Source organism: Carassius auratus, chromosome 31 (assembly GCF_003368295.1).
Source record: "Carassius auratus strain Wakin chromosome 31, ASM336829v1, whole genome shotgun sequence".
In the NCBI taxonomy this organism is placed as follows: Eukaryota; Metazoa; Chordata; class Actinopteri; order Cypriniformes; family Cyprinidae; genus Carassius; species Carassius auratus.
The window spans coordinates 17,178,878-17,200,597 of record NC_039273.1 but is presented as its reverse complement, the minus strand read 5'-3'; the positions used below and the strand labels follow the sequence as shown (position 1 = coordinate 17,200,597).

Here is a 21,720-nt window from a genome sequence, read left to right as displayed (position 1 = left end):
GGAGATCATTTTAGCTGAACAGCCTATCATTTTTTGCACCTCTTTATAGGTTTTCCCCTCTCTAATCAACTTTTTAATCAAAGTACGCTGTTCTTCTGAACAATGTCTTGAACGACCCATTTTCCTCAGCTTTCAAATGCATGTTCAACAAGTGTTGGCTTCATCCTTAAATAGGGGCCACCTGATTCACACCTGTTTCTTCACAAAATTGATGACCTCAGTGATTGAATGCCACACTGCTATTTTTTTGAACACACCCCTTTCAACTAATTCAACTAATTGCCCAATTGCACAGCCTTAAGAGCGTGCATATCATGAATGCTGGGTCTCATTTGTTTTCTGAGAATCTACTGAACCTACTGGTAACTTGTTTGCCACGTAGCAATAAAAAAATATACGAAAAACCTAGATTATTCTGGTTAGTCACATTGTACTGCTATTATTTTGAACAATACTGTATATACTGATCGGTCCAATCTAAAACAATCCAATCAATTTGAGAAACCTGAATATCACAAATTAGTGTCCGTGTCACCAATTCTGATTCTACAGCCACTGAATAAGTAGTACAAGTGCTACCATGTGCTAAATAATCACTGAATGCAGTGATTAAACAACATTATAAAATATATACAGAAAATGTCAACTAACAGTACTCCTATAGTAACTCACTTCTTCGCATAATGGGTTTTCGGAAGAAAAACTGAAGATTATACTAGACATGACTGCAGAAATTATATTGGTTTGAAAGTGTGTCCAAAACACTGGACAACACGTTGAAAAATTGCATCAATTCAGTCAACAGTACTTGAGTGAGTCTGTCATACCAGCAGCTCAAAGGGGGCCCTTATTAATAAATGAACATATATTGGCAGATCAGAAATAGAACAAATGCTCTAAGCCACATATATTGTTGATTGAGATTGATGATTCCATGGGATAAGTATGCAGAATTTGAGTTCAAACTAGAGTATGTTCATTATGTTCATAATTTTTCTTGTAAAACCGACTGTTGTCAGTCTGATACTCCACTTTTGGAGCGTTTGCCATGTAATGAAATTCCCAAGGACACAGCATGCCCGTTGCAAGTGGCATCTGCTGAATTCTGCCCCTCCTCTAGTTCAGGAAGTGACTCCTCCATCTCCTTGATATGGGCCATGGCCCGGTCAATGGTTGCTGTGGTGACTAGGTTAAAGTCATGCAGATTGACCAGGTGAAGCAGAAAGTTCCGACACAAATTTCTGCGAATGATGTATGGCCCATAGTTCTCCACAAACAGCATGCTCGCCTGACTCATCTGATTATCACAAATGAATCTGGAGAAAGGAGAGATAGCAAGATAAGGACATCACCAATATTCCACCAATGTTGGATGTTTTTGTAAGTCTACAGCTGTGGCCAAAAGTTTTGAGAATGACACAAATATTAATAAAGTCTGCTATGTTATACTGAAGTATAATTACAAGATTTTCATAACTGTAAAAGGCTTTTTTGACAATTACATGAAGTTTATGTAAAGACTCAATATTTGTAGTGTTAACTCTGCTTTTTCAAGACCTCTGCAACCTGCCCTGACATGCGGTCAATCAATTTCTGGGCCACATACTGACTGATGGCAGCCCATTCTTGCATAATCAATGCTTGGAGTTTGTCAGGATTTGTGGGTTTTTGTTTGTCCACCCACCTGAGGATTGACCACAAGTTCTTAATGGGATTCAGGTCTGGCGAATTTCCTGGCCATGGACCCAAAACTTTGTTGTTTTGTTCCTCAAGCCACTTTATCACTTTTGCCTTATGGCAAGGTGCTCCATCATGCTGGAAAAGGCATTGTTCATCACCAAACTGTTCTTAAATGGTTGGAAGTTGCTGCTCTCAGAGGATGTTTTGTAAAATTCTTCATTCATGGCTGTGAGTGAGCGCACTCCCTTGGCCAAGAAGCAACCCCACACACAAATGGTCTCAGGATGCTTTACTGTTGGCATGACAAAGGACTGATGGTAGCGCTCAACTTTTCTTCTGTAGACCAGTTTTTTTTCCAGATGCCCCAAACAATAGGAAAGGGGATTCATCAGAGAAAATTACTTCACCCCAGTCCACAGTCCAATCCCTGTACTTTTGAAGAATATTAAGTGTGTCCCTCACATTTTTATGTTTAAGAATTAGCTTCTTTGCTGCCCTTCTTGACACCAGACCATCCTCCAAAAGTTGTTCGGGGTTACGTTTATTTTCATGGCAAATTGCAATTCATCTAATCATTCTTTATAGCATTCTGGACTATATGCAAATTGCCTTCATATAAAGCAGACTTAATGAAAATTTATATTTGTGTAACTCTCAAAACTTCTGGCCACGGCTGTATGATAAATGTTCTAATAATACAATTAACATGAGCAAAAGACAAACAACAAGAATGCATTTTTACCCATTCTTCATAACGTGAAGATTCCACAACTTCATTACTTCTTTTTCTCCTTCATTGACATCTGTGAATTCTTCAATTTGCTTCAGTCAAAACAAAACGTACTGATCATGACGCATGAACTGAATAGTTTCAGTCAGACTCATAATACATAAAAGAGTGTAAACTGTTGGATTCAAATGCAAATAAATATCAATTACTATCTTGTTGACTAACCGTGGTGGTTTTTTCTCTGAGCCACTCTGGATCCTTCTCATCCTCACTGTCAACTTCCATCTCCTGTGGACGGAGGGGCATGCAGCTGTCGCTGTGGAAATACAGGCGATTATGTCCGCTAACATAAGTCCGCTGCTGCTCTGGCTCACCGTCCTCAGACTCCAAAAATTCAGACAGGCTTGGCTTTGTTCGTTTTGGCCTAAGTTGAAAGTGAGAGATTATTAAACATCCATGATTAACATTTCTGGCATCACAACCATATATAAAACAGGAGTATTCTGCATTTATCTGTATTATACTTTTAGAACTTGCACCACATACATGATTTAGTCAGCAAAAAGAACACTTGTGACTGATGCAAAACCATATAGATTATGCTTAATATGCCAACAATAAGTTAGGTCATGTAAATGTTTTTTCAAGTAAAACTGATAATGGTTTAAGTAAAACCCAATTCGAAGACTTAAGCACATAACCCCATTTTGTTCTTCATAAAAATCTTTACAGGCATTCTGGCAGCTTATTCGATATGCACATCCTGTATTTATTTTGACATCAAAACCCTGGGGTTTGAATTCAAAATAATTAGAAATCATGACCATACTTTTTTTTATGGATAAATCATTTATAATAAAAGCTGCAACATTACATTATTAATTGAGAAATGTGCATTTTGATTTAATGTTGGGTTTACACATAAAACTAAAAACAATCAAAATGTCCCTCTAGTCAACAATAATAGCATTTTTCCTAAAACACAGACACATTGAGACCCGTTTCATACCGACAAACAAGTATATGAGTGACAGCTGTCCTCTTAACAGGGCCATTGCGGCTAAAGGCAAAGCCAGGCTGGCTGTGGATATCTTGTGGATTGCCAACATATGAGCCATCATAGCACTCATTTATGGACACATCTATCCGAGCACCTTTAGGATGAGGCTGGAATACATAGAATTCAAGAACAACAGTTATAGCAGAAATAACTCAGCTTTTTACACTCATTACCGTTTTTCTCATTCATGCGTGTTGCTTTACTCTAATGTATCAATAACTTATAATACTGCATACAGATAAACGGATATATTTACATACCAAGATAAAAATCTCCATGTATAAACACTTTATATCGTTACCACAATATATACTGTATCATCCTACCACACAGCCCCATGTATAACTATATAAATAATTTTTTACCTAATTCATTGATTCTATTCATCTGTTGAAATTAAACAGGCAGATATTTATAAATGTGTCCTACTGTGCTCACCACATAGTTAAATATGAATCTGCTGTGGGAGAGTTTGAGGTGTTTCAGCAGGCTGTAGAGTTTACGGCAGTTGAGTGTGCACCAGGGACAGTGCAGGTCGTCTCTGGCCTCTGTCTGCTGACGAGTGTTATTGTTGTACAGAAACTGTGGACAAACAGAAATACCAGCATGTTGCATAAAGTTCTGGAAATTTGTTTTTACACTGCAGTATGAGTAAATTGTGTTTTCTATGATGTAGTATGCAAGTGACTTTAAATAGTGCAATATACATATATGTCCTATAATAAAGAGTTCATAATTAGTACCTGATAAAAGATGCGTAGCTTTTGTAAGGGTTCACAGAGCGACTGCTCTCTCCTGGGCTGTATGCTGGTGCTCACTAAATCCTTCACCACTAAAAGAATAAAATGATTAACAGCCTTAAACAGACATTACAGAATCAGAAACTTCATAAAATCTAAACAGACCAAGCAGGCCATGATTGCTAACAAATTTAAACCGATGCTAGTTTGCTTCCTTACCAACAGGTGCATTTCGGAGAGTGCTGGTTCTGTTCTCTGTGGTGCTGGTGTCAGAACTGCGAGTGGAGAGAGGTTTGGCCACAGGGGCCGTTAAAGAGTCACCTGTCCAGCGAAGAGTGAACTGCAAAGTGGGTCCCTGAGAGAAGGTCTCAAAAGGGGGCAGCCTCTTCAAAATACAAGAATCAAAAGTTAAGATCTACATTGCCACTTAATGAAATCATACATCTACTACAATTTGGAAAATAAAGTCATATTTTTAAAAGCTAGCTTTTTTAAATAAAAATGTATGACTACATTTGACTGCCAAACAACACCCCACTGGCTTTGTTTAGTGCTTAACAGGAAAGTTAGCAGCTTATTTCCGCCACATAACCAACCTTTCCATCCAGTATAGTCTCCCATGTGGCCCTCTTCTTGCTGGCTGGACAGTCTTCAATCTGTTGCATGGAAACCTCATACTCTCCATCCAGCAGCTGCAGTCGTCTGAAGGAGAATCATTATACAGCTATACTGTGCAGTTTTTCCATCACATAAGGAAGTTTTCTGGGACCTCTAAGTAAAATGAAGCCTTCTGAAAGCACTGCTATTACTAACCTGTTTTTATCGAAAACAGTCATCTGAGCAACAAATGTTTCTGGGGTCTCTCCGTTACCTCTGTGGGATAAGTTTCTCCTCTTTCTGGATGGTAGTTCCTCTTTCACATCTATAAATAAAAGCATTAGGACTGTTCTGCTCCATTTTAGCATTTGTCTGGCATTTGTGAGGCTGAGGCTACAACAACTGCGGAAGGCAGTGCTCAATTAACTGTATTGACTATATTTGAAAATGTAGGGTGCTGACTTTAATTGCTCTTCACATCATCATGGACAGACGACAGAAAAGGTTCGATTTCAGTCAGTCACACCATCAGAATTTCTGAAAAAACATGATACTTCTTAAATCGTCATCTATCTCCTTGATATATGGATATTAAGGGTTAGTTCACCCAAAACTTGAAATGCTGTCTTAGCTTTAACACCCATGTTGATCCAACCTGTATGATATTCCTTATTCTGTGATACACAATATTTTAAAGAATATGTTTTTCTTTTTTTAAAGAACAAGTTACATTAAGGGTCTTTTACGGCTTTACTGGGACAGGACAGTAAAGAGATGACAGGAAAGCATTGGGTGGAGAAAGGGGACCAGGATCGACAAAGGACCTCAAGACAGGAATCGTACTCAGGTCACCGTGAGCACAGTTGCGCTGTATGTCAACGCATTAACCACGAGGCTATCAGCGTTGACTAAAGAACAGTTTTGTGCTCATAATGTAAGTTAGTAGGGTTCAAAGAACACTGGACCCCATTGACTTTAATTGTAGGGACCAAAAGAAAATTGTACAGGTTTGGAAAAGCATGACAATGAGTAAATAATGACACCATTTTCATTTCTGGGTGAACTTTCTTTAACCTAACACACTAAAGCCATAAAACAAATGAGGATGAAGTCTGCAGAGCCTTTACACAGCGTTTAACACTTGAAGTTGATGTTAACAGATGTCACACACTGTGTACATACACTCACCAAAATTCTCATCTGCCTCATAGTTGATGAAGCCATTGGGGTCTCTTTTCCCTGCGTGAGACACTCTGAAGAGAAGAGAATAGGATTTGACCATGTGACTGTTACTGGCCTCAAACTCATTGCTGGACACCAGCAGGGAAGGGAAGGCACCAGACTTGGTCTGGCTGAGATTTGGGTTCAAAGGCACCAGCTTTTTCCCCGTAGGCACTTGCTTTATAGGGCAGCTGACATCCTAAGGGAGCAGAATGACCATCATAACAAAAAAAGAGAGATATTTAAAGCAGCATATATAAACATTTACTTACATTTACATTAACCCAAAATAACACATTGTTATGAAATAAAATGAAAGAGAAGCTCACCTTACGCTTTTTATGACAGACTTTGACGAGTAGCACCTCAAGTGAAACTGAGTTTTGATCATTTTCTGAGTTTTGACATGGTGTATCTGTTTAAAGAACAAAATTATATCAGAACTCTAAAATAATGGTAAGATACAGATATGATCATTCAGACGTTCATTAGTGCTGTACACTTTAGGCAAATTTAGATTTAAAAAATCTCACCACTTTTGTGAAAAAATCCAGTGAATGTCAGTTGCAGATGTGAAGTTAAACTGAAATCACATATGAAATATTACTAAAAAAAAAATCACTATTTAGAACCAAATGATCCTTTCACAATTTTGTATAACACAACTGAAAACTACTCAGTTACTCACTTTAAAACACAGTCAGTCTTAAAACAGTGGGCCAAAGCCTTCTCTGTCTCACAATTTAATAGACTACACAACGTTTGGCCAGATTTTTGCTCAACTTTGCTGACTAGAAGTGTCAACACCAGTTGCCAAAAATCAGAACCACTCTGCAAATTTAGGGAAACTGGAGTTGACAAATTGCACAGGAAATTGCATAATATGTGATGGGCACAGACTTATTTAGCTTAAGACTATGATACAATTCAGATGGAGGATACAATGAATGCCCAGTTTTTCCTCTGTAACCATTTATAAAGGTGGCAAGTGTATACGGCCTATTGCTTGAAAATCTATTCAGATAAATAAAAGTTGTGTAATGTATTACAACCTTTAGGATCATATCTGTGTAAGAACAAAGTGTGCAAAACATTTGTTGAAGACCATTACCTCTGAGACACAGGCTCTCCTTTCATTCCCTCCACATTGGACAGCAAATCATCCACTTTAAATGTTTTCCTGAAGAAAAACGCCAGTTTATTTAATGAACACATTGTAAGCAAAGCAAAGCAAAACAGATTTTCAGATATCTATTATTAGAACATAGAGACGACCTACCTTGTGGCATTTGTTCGTGAGTTTCTATGAGACATGAAGTTGAGGGTCCTATGAAGTAATATCGGCTGTGAAAGAGAAAGAAAGAGGTAAAATACAAGTACAACCAGACCAGATGTTAATATAAATTTGATGTTATGCCTTTTGATTAATTTATAAAGGTATACTTACAGCTATTAGGTTCCTTGTTCGTAGGAATCTGTATATTTGAGTAGGCTCTGAAGACAAAATGCATAATAATTAACAAAAACATACTATTTTAAAGCTTCAAAGTCAAAGCAACTTCTGTATGTGGCTTTTAAACCCTTCATGAACAATAAACTAAAGGGTTTTAAGTAACTGTCTGCAAAATTAGTATTACTTAGAGATACTGATGAAAAACAGCATTATTTTAAAAACAGCTATAAGGCATTACAAAGCTATTAAATCCAAGGATCCACATATCTAACAGCAGTAATAGCAGAACAAAAAACTTTATCATGATAAAGATTTGTGACAGATGTAAGTGTGTTGTTAAAATACTCTCCTAATGGAGATCAGTTTTACTTGGTGTGCGAAATGAGACAGACACAGACTCACTTTCAAAGGCCTGCAGGAAGAGCTCATGGTCGGCCTGCAGCTGCTCCATCTTGGGCTTCTTTATGGAGCTCATGCCAGAGGATGGGTATACAGCACCATTAGCTTTACAGTTCATCACCTGAGCCGGGTATTTCTGAGGAGCCATTATGATCTAACAACTAACTGAAACGTCACACCAAAACAACACCAGGCAAAATGAATATTTGCACAGTAATGACAGACTGATGACTTCGCTCCTTTAACCAGCTCCCTACCATCACCTAAACATCAAATATCGGTGGTCACCGGTCTCTGTGACTAATACATGACTCATATGAATAAAACATATGAGTTGTAAATATGTTATAAATGTACGTCCTCAGTCTGCTCACTGACCCTCAAAAGATGAAAATAAACACGTTAGTATGCAGTTCTTCACAACGACGAAAACACAGTTAAACGGCAACTGGTTCTCCATCCGTACAGGCCGTTCACGTACTGGTTTAGATAAACGTTGTGTGTTTTTTTTATATCTGTTATTTGCGCCCGAAATTGCGTTTATTTTGTATGGGAGAAATCAACCAAGTGATGTATATCGATATTACTTGTATCGCCCGAGTACTTGAGAGAAGTGCCATGAGAACCCGCCCATGTCAATGTTGTGCAGCCAATCGGAGACGTCGTCTGGTGACATCGACGTTTTCTATTGGCTTTACTTGCCTTGATAGACGCGACATTAAGATTGGTAGAGGAGACAAATTGCCGCCAAGAATGTTTTGATTCTGGGAGAGAACGCGGGGAAGAAAAGCACATAACTCGGACTGTTTACTTATCTATTGCAAATTATTATTTCAAATAAAAATAGCAATGAAAGAATGTACCGAAATGATATTTGTGTTCGACATTTCAATCGAATTATACAATGAAAACTGTTGAAAGCTGTTGGCTCTCGGCCACTCCACAAAGCTTTTTCGATATTCAGGAAAACATACATAATTTAAACATTATAAATTATGAAGTTCTCCTAAAATTAAGAGCTTTAAAAATAAAAACAATAAAAACCGAGGATCCATCAATCGAGTGCAGAATTCCCGTCGGAGGTTTTTCTGATGAGCAACCGGATGTAGACCACATGACAACTTTCCGTCCCCACGTGTGTAGGGATGTGAAGACAGTCAAGGTTTCGTTCTTCAACTAAAACTGCGAAAATCTTACACCTTTATCTGAAGATTTACCTTACACTCTTTAGAAATGGCTGACATTGTGCAACAACGATTAGAGGAGAGAATACCAGCGCTTGAACAGTTGGAAAGAGTCGGTCTGTTCACCAATAAAGAAGTCAAGTGAGTATTACTGCATACACAATCACAACAGATAAAAACAAGCGGTTCTACTCTGAAACAGACAGATTCCTCAAACAAGGCTTTTGTTTCAGGTCTATGTTAAAAAGATCTACTGCTCTGGAGTACAAGCTGCACCGAACAGTTCAGAGTAAAGACGATTTTATTACATACATACAGGTCTGTATTGACAAAAGGCTGTTTAATATATTTTGTTTTCAAATTACCTTTCTAACCCGTTACAAGATCCTAATAGCTTATAATATGAGACGTGTAATTGTGTGTTTTTGTTTATGTTCTTCATCAGTATGAAATAAACGTCCTAGAGCTTATCAAGAAGAGGAGAGCGGTGAGTAGAGCTTTTGTTTATTTCTTTTTTTAATTATATTTTTAGTCATGGGTAATCCTGACATTGTGGAATGGTAAAAGTGAATATATGCCTTTGAACTGTACTGTTATGTTTACAGAGAGTTGGTTACCATTTTAAACGGGAGGAAATTGAGTATCCCATCATTCATCGCATAAACCATGTTTTCAGAAGGGCTACAACAAAATGGCAGGTTGGACAATATGCAAAAAACAAAACAAAAACAATAACCTTGCTTTAGATGTTGTAATTTGTTGTACATTTTTTTTCCTTGCTTCAAATCAATGCTCTTTCTGTAGGAGGATGTGCAGCTCTGGCTTTCACATGTTGCCTTTAATAAAAAATGGGTATGTGATTTTGTTAATAACACTTTTTGTTATAAAGTGCCTGTGCTTTTTTTATGGTTATGTTAATTATTTAATTCTGTTCTCATCATCTTTTTATTAGGGCACAAAGACTCAGCTCAGCAAGGTGTTGTCATCAATGTTAGCTATCCATCCTGACAAACCAGGTAAGCTTTTATTTCAAAAAGAAAATAAATTTAGTTTTAGTTGGCTTGCCTAAAATCTTTATTGTTCTATAAAGTATTCATATTCATTTGGTTTAGATGTGTAAGATATTTCAAAGCCGATGGCCTGCCACAAATAAAGTAATATTATAATACTTGCAGCTTTGTGGATAATGGCTGCTAAGTGCGAGATGGAGGACAGAAACTCTTCAGAGAGTGCCCGACATCTCTTCCTCCGTGCCTTGCGCTTTCATCCTGAGAATAAAAAACTCTATCAGGAGGTGAGGAGACACTGGCATCTCTTTGAATTGGCTTGTAACAACTAATAAAACATTTCATTATAAAAGGTCCATAATTTGTCTGTGCATAGTATTTCCGGATGGAGCTCATGCATGCTGAGAAACTGAGGAAACAGCAGCAGGAGTTGGAACAAGCTAAAATAGATGTGGTAGGTTTATAGGTGTATATCTGAGCCCTTTATTGGGTAAATTAAATGCAAATTAAAAAGCAAGTAACAATACATGTTTTCTCAAATTAGGGGGAATATAATTTTTCTCCGGAAATCTTGAGTGGGAAACTTGCTGAGGTGGTGTACAGGGATGCTGCACAAAAAATTAAAGGTCAGCTAAATTTCCACATAACTGTTTAACTCAACAGGTTATATTAGCTGACTGCTGTAAATTTATCCGTCTTGTCTTATCAGGGGCTGAATTCATCTTGTCGCTGCTACAGATTGCTGCTATCTTTGACTTCACAAAGGAGCTACAGGACACCATCCTCCAAGAGTACAGAGTCTTTTCCCCTTTTCCCTACCATTTCTGAGATCAGACAATTTACGCAAACACGTGTCTTGCTGTGTTTTTGTTTTTTTTGTTTTAAGTTGATCATCTTAAAGGGATAGTTCACCCAAAAATGAAAATTATGTCATTTATTATTCACCCTCATGTTGTTTCAAACCTGTAAGAATTGTGTTCATCTTCAGAACACAAATTAAGATATTTTTAATGAAATCAGAGAGCTTTCTGACCCTGTATAGATGGCAACGGAACTACACACGTTCAAGGCCCAGAAAGGTAGTAAGGACATCGTTAAATAGTCCATGTGACATCAGTGGTTCAACAGTAATTTTATAGAGCTACTAGAATACTTTTTGTGTTCAAAAGGAAACAGAAATAACTACTTTATTCAACGATTCTCCTTTTCCATGGCATCATCTTCCCCCATTCACGAGAGTACCACTAGACACATGTGGTGCTGCTGACATAGAACACGCATGCGCTGCGTGAGAGTTGTGGTACTCTCGTGAATGGCAGTGAGAATTTAATTTCAGAGTGAACTATCCATTTAGTTAGAGGTTGACTGATTTATAATTTTTGCTGAATAAAAATGCTGTCGGACTTATTGTAAATGAACAGATAAATGCTGAAACTAGTATTGGAGAAAATCCATTTACAGGAAGTCCTGAAAAGGTGATGTTTAAATACTGTTTGTTTCAGACTGCAGAGTCAGTATGTCGATGACTGCATGATGTGGGATTTCATGGCTAAGCGTGAGCTGGATGCTGCTGGGGCTCCAGAGCTCCAGTCTGCGAAAGGAAGAGCTTCTGATACAGACCGTAGAGAAGAACGCTGCTGTGTTGTTTATGAAGAGGCTTTTAAGAGCCTTAATACAGGTATCATGATGTAACACTAGAATTCAGCGGTGGAATATGAGTGGATTCTCATAGTTTTAGCAGTGTGTTATTTGCCTACTTATGTGTTATTTATTTTTGTAGAGGCCATGTGGACATGTTATGTCACATTCTGTCTTGAGAGATATAAGCGGAAGACAAATGTCAGTGAACTCAAGGAAAAGGTAATAAAACTGTTTTTTTCTTTTCTTCTTCATAATGTGTTTCAGTGTTCATGATAATCTTGATCAGATTAACATGGACTTGCTGTATTTGGGAAGTTTGATTTATTATATTAAACCATTTTTACATTTCTGATTATTATTATTTAATTTATTTTTTGGACATATTATGCCTGTTCACTTTTACAGAGAAAGGAACGATTACTCCGAGTCTTACAGAGTGCTCACGATGCCAAGCTTTTGCAAGAGTCATTCTACAAGAACTGGGTAATGTTCACTCTTAGCATTGGAATCTATCACAAAACCTCCTGCTTACACACCTTGTGCAGAACTTGATGCTGCTGCAGGTATAATGTAGGCCAATTTCTATTTCCTCAACAACAAAAAAACAGGTACAGGTCCTGCTGTCGTCAGGGGATACAGTGTCTGCTGCCCAGATCGCCATTACAGCCACCCAGTGCTTCAGCCAATCAGTTGAGATGTGGAGCTTCAGCCTCCAGACATTGGTCCAGCTGGAGAGCGCAGAGGCGGGACATCTATTCCAGGAAGCCCTGAAACACGTGAATCCCAAGGTAGCGGTTGTGCCACAGCTGCATCTAAGTGGGACATCTAACAGCAGATTTTTCCCTAATTAGTCCACTTGAACAAATTAACTTCTTCTGAATGCTTTTCCGTAAAAATTAATAAGTAACTATTGAATAACAGTACTATAGTTACATTAAGGCATTTATTGGCTTTTATCCAAAGTGACTTAACATTGCTTCTAAAACACAGTTTATCAGTAAATGCATTCCCTGGGAATTAAACTCCAGACCTTGGTGTTGCCAACATCATGCTCTACTGTTAAGCGATGAGAGTCATCCTCTGCTAGTCTAACTCTGCTCTGTCCTCAGCACTCTTTCATAAACTAGCTAGTGAGAAATGTAGTTGTAGTTCCATAACCCTGCATAAGAGGCTGGTTTCCAACCACATGGGAACATAATGCTATAGAGTGATATCAGCATGCACAGTTATCCTGTTTCATTTCTCAGTCTTTCTTTATATATTTGTGTTTTTTGTTTGTTTGTTTTTTCCCCAAACAATATGGTCAGTTTAACCCATTACTAATGAAATGTAACATGATGAGGTCCAAAATCCTTGTAGCAGTAGTGCAAATGCTCTTATTTTCATGAATTGTATTATCAGAAGCCTAAACCGAATGATATATTTAATAATCGGTCTATAATATGTTCTACAGGAAAGTCTTCCATTATGGCAGCTGCAGGCTGATTGGTGCATGACCTCACAGAGACCAGAGGACACGGAGACCTTTTTTCAGGTGGGACATTACTTAAAAATATGTTTGAATTAAAACCCATCCAGGACCAGGTGATGATGGTGGATAAAAAGGCATTCAGATCATTTCTGATATGTTTTTATATTCCTGGTTCCTTAATGTTTAATTTGATTACATAAGTTTTAATTCTAATGTAGTCCACAGTGTGAACGTAATTAAATTGCTCCTGATCCTGTACTTGCAGAAAGGTCTTCGGTCCCTAGTACCTGCTGTGTCATCTGCCATGAAGGAAAAATACCTTGAATGGTCATATAAAACTGGTGGTTACAAAAGAGCTAGAAAAACGTTCACAAGGTACACATCAAATACAGCTGTGCTCTATGGTTCTCTTTCTTTCTGTATATACAGTGGGTCCTAAAATGCTGAAAACAACTAATACAAATATTTTATATTATTTTTACAAATATATTTTGCATTGTTCTAGTTTAAAACAGTTGTTTTAATTCCAAATCCGGAAATGTTATTTTAAGTTTTATTTTTAAATACTAGATTTTCAATGTGGTTTTAGACTTTTGGGACACTACTATATATATAGAAATTGGGCATAAGCAATTTTAAAACAACCCCTTCTCTTGGATTTCAGCTTGCATGAACACAGACCCTTCACGAAGGCATTCTTCATGATGATGATAGAGATTGAGAAAGAGCAGGTAAAGGTGATGTAGCACCTGTCAGCCGTCTAAAATCTCTAGTAACCAGCAGACATGTATATAAACACATACAATGTATTACTGATTTGTATTATTCTCCCAGGAGACACCAAAGATGAGTAACCTGAGAGACTACTATGAGCGAGCGCTTCGTGAGTTCGGTTCCTCAGATGAAAGTGAGTGGTTCATTGCTTAAAGCCTTTGAATAGGCAACTCTCATTCATACTTTATGTATATTTTACTAGTTAACCAAAATAATTTGATGTTTTAGATCTCTGGATGGACTATATCAAGGAAGAGTTGGGAAGACACGGAAACCCAGAGAACTGTGGGAAGCTCCACTGGAGGGCTGTTAAGACCCTGGAGGGTGAAAGTGTTGAACGTTTTACTACGCAGTACACACTTCTGCAGACCGGGCACATGTAAAAACAGCATAAATCTTCAGTGTTTTCTGTATTGTTCATATTTGGACCACAAACTGGCTTCAGTGATTTCTCTTTGAAAATCCCTATTCCCATGTTGCAGGCTGGGAAAAATGAAGTTCAAACATGTTGATGCATAGACTTTTGTGCTTTTCTGTTCCAGTAATAAACATTTTATGACTTAAAATTGTCTTAATGTTAAAGAAATGCTTTACACTGTGTTTTAACAGAACCTGACTTGCATCAGCACACTAAACAAACAAAGTAATTTGCATCAATTTCAAATACTGTGACTTTTCTTTTTCATCATAAAGTTAGACATTATTTTTTGTTAACACAGAACAGGTGTAATTTTCATTAGCAGTTTTTATTTGTTTTTGTTTTTTTGCACTATGAAAAAAGTTTCTAAGGAAACATGGTAAAAGTAAAAATATGAAACACAACAGTGCGTTAACTGATGTCACAGCTTTAACATGAAATAAAAGTTGTCATTTATACATAGTAATAGATAATACACTGATAACATTGTGGTGTTATCTACATCAGATATCTTTAGTGATTAAGGACACTTCAAGTTCTCTATCAAGTTGTAAAAAGAATTTAATCGCAGTCTCTCATTGACAATGGAGTTAAGAAATAAGCTGTATGAGATGTCATAGGCTAACAATAAATAAATGACATTATGCTTAGTCATTGGCAAGTTGAATGCTTTGTTAAAAGTAACCAAGACACACAAGCTGACTCCATTGACAATAACCGCAAACAGGTTGAAAAGCCTGCTGATCCAGTGGTTGTTTTGTGTTTGTTCGGCTGTAACCAAGGTTGTGTAAAGAACCATGGGCAGGTAGCATCTCTGAATCCTTTCATCTGTGATGGCCAACGATGACCTTGAAAATCCTTTACAGTACATGGTGGAAGAATATTTTTAATTAAGAGACACACCTATTTTGGTTTACCAGATTACACCGAATCACATCAGATCTGATGATACCGTAGGGAAATTTCAACAGAATTTGAAACTAATTAAGTTTAGTAAGTAATCAATTAGGTGAACTTCATACATTCTAAAATCCCTTTAAAATTATCTGAACATTGCTTGACATCAACATGGTTCCAGAATTTCAATTTCCTCTGACATCATTGATGTAGTCTTGCACACAAACAATGGCTGAAATTTTGTGTCAGTGCTTCCTTAGCAGAATGTAGGTGAAGAGGGCCACAAGTCCAGCAGAGAGCAGGCCAATGACACACTGGTGGATGGTTATAGCACTCTCCAGTGAGTGAATGCGTTCTTCCATGGCACTGGTGTGGATGTAATCATAGATTGAGGCCCCGATGCCCCACACCACCCAGACTGCATCCACCAAAGCCTTCATTGTGGGAGACACCATTCAGTGTGTGGCTGCTCCACAGTGTGGGATCCTCACAGCAGCCCTCACTCACCCCACTCCCACTAAGGGACAGAGAAGAGAATTGGTACAGCATGCCGAAAGCCTGAGGAGCACACAGTATATTGACAAAAGACAATAAAAGCTTAACCAGCATAACCTTTTTTATTATTATTATATATTAATTATTTTAGAAAAAAACCCTGGGGGCATGGTCAAATTAAAATACACTCTCAAAATAAAGTAGCAACACTGTCTGGGTACAATGTACATACTTTAACATTTAATGTTCTATGCACCCTCTATTGTAATATTTCTTATTATAATATCTTGTCTGGTTCTACAACAAATTCTACAGCATGTAAAAGGGATAGGTCTCCAAAAATGAAATTTGATTAATTTCCAAAATGGAAAATAATCAAAACAATGTAGGCGTTTGTATGGAGAATTATTAACAGGAAGCTCTGGGGCTTCCATACAACTGAAAGAGATGCTGTTTTATATTATAACGTATTTGCTTGTAATATTGTCGTTTCTTTTGATAACTGCTTTTGTCAGTCTGCCCAACTGACAGAACGACCCCAGATACGACTCACAGCCCCTAATGTTTACATGTTGTGAAAACAATTGAAAAGCCCGTACCACTGCCTACTCGATCACGAGGAACTGTACAACTTTGCACTGATTTACAGGCCTTCAGTGCTCAGCTCACTAGGCCCATTGTATATCTCCCTATGTGTATATGCATTATCCGTGCTGAATAAAATGCACTATGTGTGAAATAGTATCAAACAGTTTTGAAAGAAGCTAGACCACAGCATTTAGGGAACGATGAGAGAGAGAGAGGCGTCAGAGATGAAAACAATCGTCAGCTGGCATCCTTGCTCAAACAAACAGCGTGATGAACAATGATGAACACTCACCAATGGATCACCGATGTTAGCTGAACAACGAATGCAACGTGGATGATCATTCGTACAGCTGAATATTTTGTGAAAATATACCGGGCCGTATGACAGAAATCCTCTGGCCCCGTCGCGAGCCTGAAGCGGCTGCCTTGATGACGACATTGTAAAGGGCGTGTCTTCCAATGACAAGCCAGTTTATTATATAAGCTTGTGTACAAAATGAAAAATCTCTTTAAATATAATTTGGGGGAAAAACAACATAGACAACGAAAAACGAAAAAAAAAATGTTTTACAAACACAATACTACTGGTAATTAATCTGGCTTTTAACATATTTTTGTTTATATGTTTTCATGCCCTGTTTATGTTTTGTTCTATATAGGTACGTAATACAGTTCTACAGTCGTGGAAAAAGTAGAACGATACCGATATTTACGAATGGTATATTAATGTCACCACAGGGTGCCGCTCCACACTGCACTGCAATGAGAGCCTTTAGAATGGGAATCCCAAATTATTGAAGAAAAAAACATACATTTACAGTATGTTGTTTAATGAGGGGATACTTTCAGATTTCAACAGACTAGGCTATAAAAAACTGAAATAAATTCAAAATTTAATGTTATTTTTTAAATTGTGTTGCACAGACATTAAACGATACTTTAGAGGCGACATAAATCTAATAATAATGGATTATTTTAATTATATATTACGTAAAGCACTAAACAAAACGTGTTAATACATTTAAATCTTTTTAAAAATAAAACGTTTTAATTAATAAATAAATAATAATAATTATTATTGTTTATAAAATGCCACTAAATTAGTAAGTGCTTTGATACAACATAAAGAACATGGTTTATTATGACAGACAGGTCCAGTGCATTTCTCATCGGCTCTACAGGAGGACCTTGAAATAGCCTGGCTATGCAGTCATATCAAAGATCCAATTTTGGGAGGTCCCGAGCGCGGATACACACGTCCTACTACGATGAAGTATCGTCTTATGAATATTAATTAGGTCGAGTGACGTCTACCCGGTAGGTCAACCATCAGGCGGTTTACCTAAAGATTAAAAAATTATTAGGGTACGAGAATGGACACTTCTGGGGGGTTACTAAGCAACGTCAGCCTGGCTTAATTCATATTCATAAACTAAGCCTTCACCATAGTAAGGTTTTCTGATTCTAGTTCCAGACACAATTCATTTCGCATGTGATCGAAGGAACCAGTCGGTGGCGCTTCAGCGCAACATGTACAAATATGACATGTCTACAGCAGCCAGATGGATAATTCATTAATAACAAGCACATGGGGTCGCTCTGGCTAAAACAGCATAGCGTTACATGGACAATTTCAAAAGGCTTGCGCATTAATGAGGCTCCGCCGCGTAATATTGACTTTTATCCCTTCGTCCACTTTTGCGCAAAAGGAGAGTGTTGTAAGCGGTCCCTGTGGATATACCGTGTCTTCATGAGGAGTTGAGCGCAGATAAGGGGGCGGGTGATGATCATGTGTTAAGAGTGGCTGCAACTTCTCACTACACGGCAACATTTTCCGTTCTTCTTCAGTCGATGCCCATTCTTTCTAAAGAAGCTCCAAGGAGGAAGGTTGCTGGACATGGTGAAAATGACAGGTAAAAAGTGGGACCCTGACGGATAGGCTCGCGCGCTCTTCACCGGACGCGTCGTGTCGTTATTAGCCTACTCGTGAAATAGGCACTGGGATGATCGCGTTTCCGAGATTTGCCGATGGTCTATTGCAAATGACACAGATTAACACAGACTAACACACTTTTAACAGAAGATCACGCAGCCTGAAGCAGAATTCAGCAACAATTGATAGTGTGTCAGAGGCTGGGTCTTTGCGGGCAAGGTGAGTTATCCTTGTATTCAACTGGCCTACAAAGTCCCAGTTTTCGGCCCATGTGACCATCTCTGTCAGTTGAACGTGCTGAATGGAATGTGTGTGTATGTGTGTTATCTGTGTGTGTAGTGGAGTTTATCTCCAGTAGCCTATTGATAATGATGAAGAACTGCAACAGAACAATAAAATATAATATAATTCTTAAAGATTATGTGATAATTGGATCATTACTCATCTTTTAAATTAGTTCTTAACACTTTTTTAAAACTTTCTTAAACCTTTCATTTTTATTTATGATTTGAATGTAGAATTATTTACGCACTTAAAATATTTGATATACGAAAAAAAATTGATAAATGTATACGTAAATATAGCAAAACACACACACACACACACTCACACACACATATATATATAGTAGAAATCTTTTGTCATCATTAGTTTTACAGTAGGCCTATCTTTATTAAACTAAAGTTCGATGTGTAGTTGAAAGAAATAAAGAAAAATTAAATAGATTTGTACAAAAGATTATTACTGGTTTAGGCCTGTAATTATGTATTATGAATGTTTAAATGAAATATATAATACACTTTTGTTAAACATGTAGTTATGAGTGTTTTTCAGTATAAAACCTTTATACGTGTCATATAATTATTATTATTATTATTATTATATATTTTTATAATTTAGAGCTATTTGTTAGTATTATTGAGGTGGTATGTTACATTTATTTTTGTTTATAATCAAAATGTAGAAAATATAAAAATACAAACAAATAGGAATTTTTTATTTATTTTTTAACTTAAAACATTACTCACAATAATGGCACATTTGTGTAACACTAAGACTTATTGTCATGAAGTAATTCAATTTAGTTTTTATTTAACTATAAAAAAAAAAGTCAGGTTATCGAGTGTCGGCAAGTAAGGTTTTGAGTTCAAAGACAACAAAAAGATATTAAAAAGCAAAAAGATAGACTTCATTTTTCACAGTTTCTGTGAAAATAAAAGTATGTCAGTTCTCAATATAGATTTTATTGTTTAGGGAGTGGCAGAGGCAGGTTACAGGCAGCTTTGTTAGTGTGATTTCTGCTACCAAGCATGTCTGATACAGTTTGCCGTATTAAGCAGTTCTGAAAGTTTCCTGCCAATAGTTTCCAAAAGGATTTGTATATTGTTCTGATGCAGTCACACATCTTGACATTTGCAAATGTCTGTAATCATTGTAAAGTAACCTCTTCAAATGTCACACATGAAAAGCATGGAATTATAATGAATTGTATATTTAAAAGTTATTTTATTAGATGTTCCGAGATTAGTTCCTATTAAGATACCATAATATATCTAATTTGCTATACTTCCCCATAAAGCAACTAATATAGGGATTAAACGCGTGAATTTAAATTTGAAATACCCATAATGCGGTCGTAATATACAGGTTAAAACATACATTTGCTTTACCAATTATTTTACAAAAATAAATTCATATTTACTTATTTTCACATTTACCAATGATTAGCAAGTCATTTTACCATTTTACCAGACCGTTTCACAGGAGTTTTAATCAAGCACCTGTGTTGACTTCTATTAATATTATAATTTTTATTTGCATAATTTGATTATAACAAGCAGGGCACGCAAAGTTTTGTACCGGGAAAATTTTGCCTGAATGATAAAGAAGTGTTTGTAATTTGAATGTTGCTGTAAACCTGCTGAAAACCGCTTTGTGTTCGGTTAAAAACGTAGTTTATCGTTTGAAATCATTAGTCATTTAATGCATTCTAATAATAAGGGTCTGAACTTTTGCACTTGTTCTGGGAGAGGAGGCATTTTATAATCCAGACTAGACTGACTTTTAGACTTTAGTTTGAGTCTTTAGAACCATGGAATAAACCTTAAAAATTTCTCGAAAAGCAGGCAGAAAAAGAAACTGAATGACAGCAAGAAAAGTGAGGGACTTTTAGGGGCAGCTGTGTTATACTGACCCAGTCATAATGCCCCTAAAAATCCTTATTGCTCTTGCAATGCTCAGCGATTAACTGCTCTTAAATCAGTTCTAACATAACCGCTCCCACAGGATCTGTAATATAGTGATTAGAGCCAAAATGTGCTTTCCTTATGGACATCATCCTTTAGAGAAGAGTGTTTATAGAATCTGAGGTTTGTTATTACAATTAGTTACGTTTCAGGTACTAAAAATGTTTCCCATAAAATCCAGATCCAAATGCTTGTGATCTGTTGTGCATTCAAATCAGAAACTCTTAGGTCAAATATCTGTTTCTCTCATTCACAGTGCATTTTGACATCTTGGCATAGGGCCATCCGTTGTCTCCAAGGCAAGCAGCGAGGGGAATTTTTGATGTGAATGGGGAAATACCAGCGGCTTTGCTCAGAATATTTGTTCATTTCTAACCGATTGTTCTCCTGCTGTTAGTTTCATACAGGTAGAGAAAGAGAATGAGAATGGCAGGTAGAAAGTGGCGGCAGCGTAAGCGAAACAGAAATAGTGAAAGAAGTAAAGGGTGGGAAAGAAAGAAAAGAGACAAGGCGGTATGGTTGGAGCAAGAGAAACAAAGCTAGCTGATGACTCAGGCTCATACGCTTCATATGTCGGGAGGGAGGGATGAGGAAGGGAGGGAGGGAGAAATGACTCATCAGAGCATGTGGAATCTCATATGGCTATCACAGGATCGAGGTTCTCGCTTCCTCCTCTCTGCTGCCTGCATGTTGATGACTCTGTCTGAAGTAAGTGAAGACTGCCTACTCTGTCTGTCTCCAGCAACAACCTGCGTCCACAGGGACAGCAAATTGCATTGCACAATGATCCTCGAGAGCTGCTGGCCTTTCAGAGTAACTGGCAAGAAAACACACAACTTTTGAACATCTACGAATAACCATACTGGATGGGCTGAAGTAGAACTGCATATGTTTTTACATACAATCTATGAATTGTAGAGCAATGCTCCCCTAAACACAGTGATATATTTCAAAAAATATTTGGCCATAGAATGTATAAATGAATGTGTGACAAAATTACCTTTTCTCTGAACTATTTCCACAGTTTTTGGATTGACAATTATAAGGAACTGCTGATAGAGTGATTGGCCACATCCAAGATCGTAAGCAGCTGACTTGTCGCCTCTGCCTCATCAGGCCTTTTCATAGTTCCAGAACTAATTGTGGAACCAGCCACATTTGGCGATTTCAGTACCGGACTGCCTTT

At 37.3% G+C, this 21,720-nt stretch overlaps 2 protein-coding genes and 1 long non-coding RNA gene across 5 annotated transcripts; 1 reads left to right on the top strand and 2 right to left on the bottom strand.

Annotated features, from left to right (window-relative positions):
• Nucleotides 1-462: 462 nt before the first annotated feature.
• Nucleotides 463-8,515, bottom strand: LOC113050694 (polycomb protein suz12-B-like). Of its 2 annotated transcripts, XM_026213922.1 has the most exons (17): nt 8,259-8,515; nt 7,884-8,045; nt 7,476-7,522; nt 7,308-7,372; nt 7,140-7,208; nt 6,562-6,611; nt 6,358-6,443; nt 5,996-6,227; nt 5,024-5,132; nt 4,807-4,912; nt 4,430-4,595; nt 4,214-4,302; nt 3,909-4,052; nt 3,420-3,577; nt 2,636-2,834; nt 2,423-2,502; nt 1,016-1,316 (listed from the first exon to the last, which is right to left on the bottom strand). In XM_026213922.1, the coding sequence occupies exons 2-17, from the start codon at nt 8,026-8,028 to the stop codon at nt 1,016-1,018; spliced, it is 2,046 nt and encodes a 681-aa protein (XP_026069707.1). In that variant the 5' UTR covers nt 8,029-8,045; nt 8,259-8,515. The 2 variants fall into 2 exon arrangements, with proteins under 2 accessions (XP_026069706.1, XP_026069707.1); XM_026213921.1 differs by having other exon boundaries at nt 463-1,316; nt 7,884-8,514.
• A 224-nt stretch (nt 8,516-8,739) lies between these two features.
• Nucleotides 8,740-14,523, top strand: utp6 (UTP6 small subunit processome component). Of its 2 annotated transcripts, none has more exons than XM_026213923.1 (19): nt 8,740-9,205; nt 9,298-9,382; nt 9,510-9,551; nt 9,670-9,762; nt 9,869-9,916; nt 10,017-10,080; nt 10,240-10,358; nt 10,448-10,525; nt 10,616-10,697; nt 10,781-10,862; nt 11,574-11,749; nt 11,852-11,931; nt 12,118-12,195; nt 12,321-12,500; nt 13,166-13,246; nt 13,449-13,558; nt 13,848-13,920; nt 14,018-14,090; nt 14,186-14,523. In XM_026213923.1, the coding sequence occupies exons 1-19, from the start codon at nt 9,114-9,116 to the stop codon at nt 14,338-14,340; spliced, it is 1,791 nt and encodes a 596-aa protein (XP_026069708.1). In that variant the 5' UTR covers nt 8,740-9,113; the 3' UTR covers nt 14,341-14,523. The 2 variants fall into 2 exon arrangements, with proteins under 2 accessions (XP_026069708.1, XP_026069709.1); XM_026213924.1 differs by having other exon boundaries at nt 8,804-9,205; nt 13,848-13,914.
• A 161-nt stretch (nt 14,524-14,684) lies between these two features.
• On the bottom strand, nt 14,685-16,813 carry LOC113050696 (uncharacterized). The gene is made up of 2 exons (XR_003276802.1): nt 16,648-16,813; nt 14,685-15,789 (listed from the first exon to the last, which is right to left on the bottom strand). It is a non-coding gene; the product is annotated as an uncharacterized LOC113050696 (long non-coding RNA).
• Between the last annotated feature and the right edge of the window lie 4,907 nt (nt 16,814-21,720).

Excerpts from the sequence above, each read along its gene's own strand:
- LOC113050694 (XM_026213922.1), bottom strand. The coding sequence starts at position 8,028 with ATGGCTCCTCAGAAATACCCGGCTCAGGTGATGAACTGTAAAGCTAAT. Across the intron at positions 4,913-5,023 it reads ACTGTTTTCGATAAAAACAG|ACGACTGCAGCTGCTGGATG; the intron begins GTTAGTAATAGC and ends ATTCTCCTTCAG. Across the intron at positions 4,596-4,806 it reads AGACTATACTGGATGGAAAG|AGGCTGCCCCCTTTTGAGAC; the intron begins GTTGGTTATGTG and ends TGTATTTTGAAG.
- utp6 (XM_026213923.1), top strand. The coding sequence starts at position 9,114 with ATGGCTGACATTGTGCAACAACGATTAGAGGAGAGAATACCAGCGCTT. Across the intron at positions 9,383-9,509 it reads ATTTTATTACATACATACAG|TATGAAATAAACGTCCTAGA; the intron begins GTCTGTATTGAC and ends GTTCTTCATCAG. Across the intron at positions 9,552-9,669 it reads TTATCAAGAAGAGGAGAGCG|AGAGTTGGTTACCATTTTAA; the intron begins GTGAGTAGAGCT and ends TTATGTTTACAG.